Source organism: Urocampus carinirostris, chromosome 15 (genome assembly GCF_059441175.1).
Source record: "Urocampus carinirostris isolate Australia breed hairy pipefish chromosome 15, RoL_Ucar_1.0, whole genome shotgun sequence".
Lineage (NCBI taxonomy): Eukaryota > Metazoa > Chordata > Actinopteri > Syngnathiformes > Syngnathidae > Urocampus > Urocampus carinirostris.
This window is the reverse complement of record NC_142363.1, coordinates 13,520,875-13,526,874: the sequence shown is the minus strand read 5'-3', so window position 1 is coordinate 13,526,874 and position 6,000 is coordinate 13,520,875. Positions and strand designations below refer to the sequence as shown.

At 36.9% G+C, this 6,000-nt stretch overlaps 1 protein-coding gene across 1 annotated transcript in view; it reads right to left on the bottom strand.

The window, feature by feature from the left end:
• Positions 1–1,167: 1,167 nt before the first annotated feature.
• plcb2 (phospholipase C, beta 2) overlaps positions 1,168–6,000 on the bottom strand; it is a 46,624-nt gene continuing 41,791 nt past the window's right edge. Inside the window, exons 31-32 of the mRNA XM_088353917.1 lie at positions 5,148–5,231; positions 1,168–2,454 (exon numbers count right to left, since the gene is read on the bottom strand). Coding sequence (XP_088210043.1) covers positions 2,284–2,454; positions 5,148–5,231 — 255 coding nt within the window. The 3' untranslated portion in view covers positions 1,168–2,283. The remainder of the gene's footprint in view (positions 2,455–5,147; positions 5,232–6,000) is intronic.

Genomic DNA, 6,000 nt, shown 5'->3' with positions numbered 1-6,000 from the left:
ACGAACTTGCAGGCGCCACAAAAGGAGCTGCAATGATGATTTCAACCAGCAGATGGCGTCAGCAAATACAACAATTTGATGTCACCTTTAAAGCACTTTTTGAAGCTACTGCAAAGATGTTATCCGCATGAGAGAAGACGCGAATAGGATTTTCAGAAAATCAAACTGCACAGGAAAAAAGAACTCAAATTCATACTTTGAACCACTTTTCTACTATGCTGCCACTCCTCAATTTATTGTTTGTAAACTGCAACACAGAAGAGTTACCTTGGCCCCAAAATGTACTGGGTTAATTAATTTTAAACTTGATGAGCTGGCAAACACCCCATTTAATTGTCAACAAGCAATTAAATACTTTGATATAGAAAATACACCCCCTTAAAAATACCTCAGAGCTTGTTGAGGACCCTAAATACACTGATGAGGTCACAATTCCACTAGTCTGGAGGATTTACATCCCGTTTATGAAGTTCAGGTGACCAAAATTCAATTTAATCAAGCTAAATAATGAGTAATGACAGTTTAAAAAAGCATATTTGACATAAATAAACAGAATCAGTAAATAAAATTATTTTAAAATCCCACCACAAATAAATTTTGGATGAAAAATCAAGTTAGAGGAATGCATTTGTATTGGTTTATGTGACGACATGGAAGTAACACTTATTTTTTCACATTTTATTTGTGACACGATTTACTGAAACAGTAAATAGGAATCTATTATACTAATCATTGGGACAAAAGCTAACTGATCCGACAAACTAATACGAATCTGATGATTATTCTGATCCAGCCTTCATCTTAATGCAAGCGCACACTTATGTATCTGATATTAAAATGTCTTTCTAATTGGCAAAATAATCTCTCCATTACTTTTTTCAAGCCATTGATAACTGGATTTGGCATCTTAAAACCCAACTTTGATAAAAAGAAACAATTCAGATAAAATAGAATAAAATAATATCCATTTTTAAAATACAGTATATTTAAACATAAATAAAACAACAATCCTGTTAAGTTTATAGTTCAGTAGACACTCAGAATAAGAAGAAAACACATCAATGGATGTTAAACTTGCAAAGTGAACAGGAAAGACCCCAAACCTAAGATAAGAAATTCCAACCAGTTCTCAAAGCCCTTCTTTTAGCTCTTTATTTTTCATTGAATCTCCTGGGTTACAAAAGCAAGTATGCCCTAAAGGGTGTGGAAATGTAGGAACACCAACACGATTGCCCAATAGATACAATGATGCAAACCGTTCATAATAGTCAAAACAACAAACAACAGTGCGCAAGAATGGTCAATAATTGAACAAAAGTCCTATGTAATCTCTTTTTTAAGTGTCCAATATTAAAAACAGAATAAACTTCGCAAATCCTCAAAACTAGATAAAAACATAAAAATAAATAAATACACACTAAACCCTAGTTTGAATAAATATAGAAATATAATTAAATTACCAAAATATAGGATGGTTTTTTTTTTAATTTTATTTTGTAATTTAATTGTCATTTATTTTTTCATTTATAAATCTACTTATTTATTTATCATTCCATTCATTATCGATTATTTAGTGAATTACAGTTCATTTTGCTTTTTTTCCCCTCTTCTAGGTACATTTTTTGATCGTGGCCAATTGACAACTTGTTGTAATGTTGCGATTTTCATTCCAATTGCTTTTAGATTATTTGAAAAAGTTTCAACCTTATTTATCAAATGAGTTGTCTAATGTCTGTGTTATTTCGCCGATATTAATCTCTTCCTTTGTTTGGCCAGTTTCAGATATGGCCTTTTCTCTGCCACTCTGCCTTAAAAGCCAGGATTTCAGAGTCACCTCTTCACTGTAGATTTCGACATTGGTCTTTTGAGGGTACGATTTAAGCAAGCTGCTAGTTGAGGACCTGTAAATTTTAATGAACTAAGCATTCTAACACAATTAGCAAACACAATGCAAGTTTAGAACATTGGAGTGCTGGTTATTGAAAATGCACCTCTATGCAGCTACAGTATTTATAAATTGCATTAAAAAAGTCATTTGCAGCCAAAATTGTCCTTTACCACAGCAATATATGGGAATAATTTCTGATAAGTTTCACGTTACCGTCTTTGAAAAAACCCCCAATCTTTTTCGTTAAATAAATAAGAACCTTTCTAAGCAACCCCAAACTTTTGAACGGTAGTGTATGCATACTGTATCTTTCACACATAACATTGCACTTGCAACCTGCTGAACTTGTTTCCTATTGTAGGAAGACCAAGAAGAACCAAAAGACCAGTATTTGTTTAGCCGAGAAACACGTCCCCGTAGATGTTTGACTGTTCACCTTTATTGGCGGGGACCTCGTCGATGAGTTCAGGAAAATGGACGCCCACGCAAGCGTTAACAACCTCCGTGACCTCTCCGGGCAGAGACCTCATCTTGTCTTGGTGCTCCTTCAGGGCCTCTTGATTAAGCTACAGATACAAAAGCTGTCTTGTTAATTGTGCCATTTCGACACTTGAAGTCGACTCATTGCTGTCGATGTTATGTTAGGATCTTGATTTCCAATCGGTCAGTTTACAAACTCTGTCATGGCGGTCTCCTGGCCAGACAGCAGAGAAATTGGCTCTCAGCACTCCCACAGTGGCACAGCCACTTCCTCTCTTGGATCTCAAAGTTGCGGTTATGTTAAAACTAGGGATTCATCATACCTGTTGTATAACTACTGATACAAATAACTGATACAATCCTGCTTGTAGAGACTGATACCTAGCCACTCCTTTGCACAGCTGTTCTCCTCTGCACTATCTTACTCCAATGTTATTGTTATTGTAAAATGACTTGTTTACCTGACTGCCCATTTTGCACATCTGGTTAGCTGCTCCTCTTGCACTCTTTGCACTACTGTATAATACTATACATAGCTATAAATTATTTGGCATATGATCAGTACTTCAATACTCTAACTCAGTACAACATTTATTTATATCTGTACATTCAAGAAAACTGTGCGGGTCAGATGTATCGACATTTCGTTCTGTATACACGTGTACACGAATGACAATAAAGTATATCTGAATCTGAATCTGATACAAATAGCAAATGTTTTAATAACTACATGCTATATTTAGAAAAAAAACAGCTCGGTGGCCTTGGGGGTATGGCGCCCGCCCCGAGACTGGGAGGTTGTGGTTCAAGCCTCGGCCGAGTCATACCTAAGACTTAAACATTGGTACCAGTTGCCTCCCTGCTTGGCGTTCAGCATTAGGGGTTGGAATTGGGGGGTTTGGTCACCTAATGACACCTCAGTTGGGTTGAGCGAGGGGGCTGGGAATCCCCTCCTCTGTATCAATCTCCCAAAAAGAGCCAGAAATGACTCTAGCTACCTTCAACTAGTGGGATATGGCTGCGGTATATATATAATGTAAAATATTTAGAAAATAATAAAAACACATAATATCCGATTAGTTTTCTGTGTCTTTATTTTCGGTAATGATACACTGCTCCGGTAAACACTTCTCCAAAAAGTAGTTTTGGATCAAGGAGAATTTTACTTTAAACCAACCCACCAACTGACCAACCGACCAACCAACCGAATAAACAATCAATACTTTGTTCTGCAGTATTGACTATAATTACTGTAATAACAAGGGTGTGTTTTGGGCTCCATAACACTGGCATATAGTGCAGAAAGCGCATACAGTATATACTCACATATAAGCCCATATCACATACGGGCCAAACCCCTAAAACTGATTTTAAAAAGGAATACATTCCCGAAATATCAACGTGTACACAACAGCAGTATTCATTTGAATATGTAGACAATAAAGATGAATATTTCTGGTTGTATAGATAAAAATGAAAACATTCACTGTACCTTTAAACAACACTCATAGACCTATTTGTACTACACAATCATTTTTTTCTTCGACTCAATCATTGTTACCTTGTTTCACTTTTATTCATCACTAACTTTCTCAGAACCCATTACTATGGGCAAGAAGGCAATAAAATGCATTACATCGCAATAAAATGAGATGTGGTCACTTTCAAACACAATCGGGATGGCGTCTTATGACCGAAGGGAAAGAAGGGATTGGGCGAGGCGGGAGAATGAGGAAACTGCATGGCTGTGGCTCTATTGATACCCCGTCCATTTAAACTTCATTGCAATATGAAATAAATACAGTTTGTTTCATTGCATTTTGAATTTTAAGAAAGGCAATGAAGAAAGAAGATTTCTGATGTCATTTTTATTTTGGGGACTATAAAAAAAAATAACAAAAAAAATAGAATGTACTTAATGTGGCCCTTCTCTGATCAACAAAAAGAGTGCAACGAAACGCAGCATGCAGTAATTAAAATCACATTAATTTATGCAGTTATTTTTCTCTTTTTACCTTTGAGGTCCATGGCCATCACACAGCCGCAGTTTTGTTTAAAACAGCCGCCTGCCTGAATTGTGACACAGCTTTTCTAACACAGGAAACACGGTAGAGAGAGGAAAACAAGCAGAGGAGAGAGAGTTTTGAACTGCAGTCAGGTCCTGTGTGCTGTAATCAAGACCAAGAGCCATGACTTTTTGTTACAGCATATAACTTTGCTGTATTTGAGGAGAAGACCTGTATCCTGTCTCTTTACAACCTGATACCAGTGAGAGAGCGGCAGTCAAATATGTTACTTCTCACCCGTGAACCTGTACCAGCTGATCTTCCTTTTCTTCTCATAGTTACATAATCAATTGGTATGGTTAATATTTATTCTACACAGCTTTGAAAAATTATAAATCTGCTTGTCATGTTTTTCCTCCTTCAGAAACCATATTAAAACAATATATTTCTACCCAACATCCAATTTAATTTGTAAACATTGTTGGAAAAGCGCAAGGGAGCGCTAAAGAGCCCCGGTCTAAAGCTATAAAACACTTTTTTATGCTGGAACCTGAAGACTGATTACAAGCGTTTGTATAAGAAATGGGATTGTGGGTCACGAGGTTGTATTCGGATGTCAAGCTAGGTGCTGTATGGAGGAATGAAAAGAGGCATGCTCACACTGTGTGAAGCAATATTTGTTTTTCTGAAAAAAGATGACTACAAAAGGGGGTGATGGAGAGCGACACGAGCATGATATGTGAAAAGGGTTATAAAAGGTGTTCAGCGTGTACCTGGTTGGTGAGAGCCTTGATCTCCTCCAGCGTGGCCGCCTGTCTCTCCATCAAACTCTTTTGTTGCATGCTGAACTCACAAGACTATCACCACATGTCAAAAATGGAACACGAACAGATTGTCATTATTTCTTAATTTGGTTTAAAATAAAGGATACACAAGATTAAACCAGCAACTGTATCAAATGAATCATTATTAGTAAACGGTGACATGCAGTCACGGCAGGCAGGTGAGGCTGGGCTTCACCTGTCATCATGTAAATTGAAAATACATTAAATGGTTTTAATGACTTAGTTTTGATGGTTTTTTATTTAACTTCACAATTTATGGATTTTTTTTTTCAAAATCGCAAATTTTTCACATCAATCAATAGTGAGATCAAGGACTTTGTTTGGCACACACCTCAGCCCCAAACAATAGAATTAGTGATAGTATGAGCAATTAAACAGTAAGTCAAGCCATTCAGTAATTTATTTCTCGTTGAATAGTTTTTCACAATGAATGATTACTCATCCGTTGATGTTTTTGTTCAAAAGGATCAGCACTTAGACTTAATTTAAAAGTTCAGATAAGACGTTTTTGTCCTATGCTGCAGTTAATATATTGCTTTCTTGCTTTGCCAACTAAATAATGAAAAAAGATGTACTGGAAGTTCATCCAACCATCCATCCATTATTTGCACCGCTTATCCTCAGTAGGGTTGCGGGGCTGCCGGAGCCCATCTCAGCCATCTTTGGGGAATGGGCAAGGGACACCCTAAACTGGTTGCCAGACAGCCGCAGGGTACACTAAGACAGACAATTCACACACTCATTCACACTTAGGGACAATTTGGACCGGCCAATTAACCTG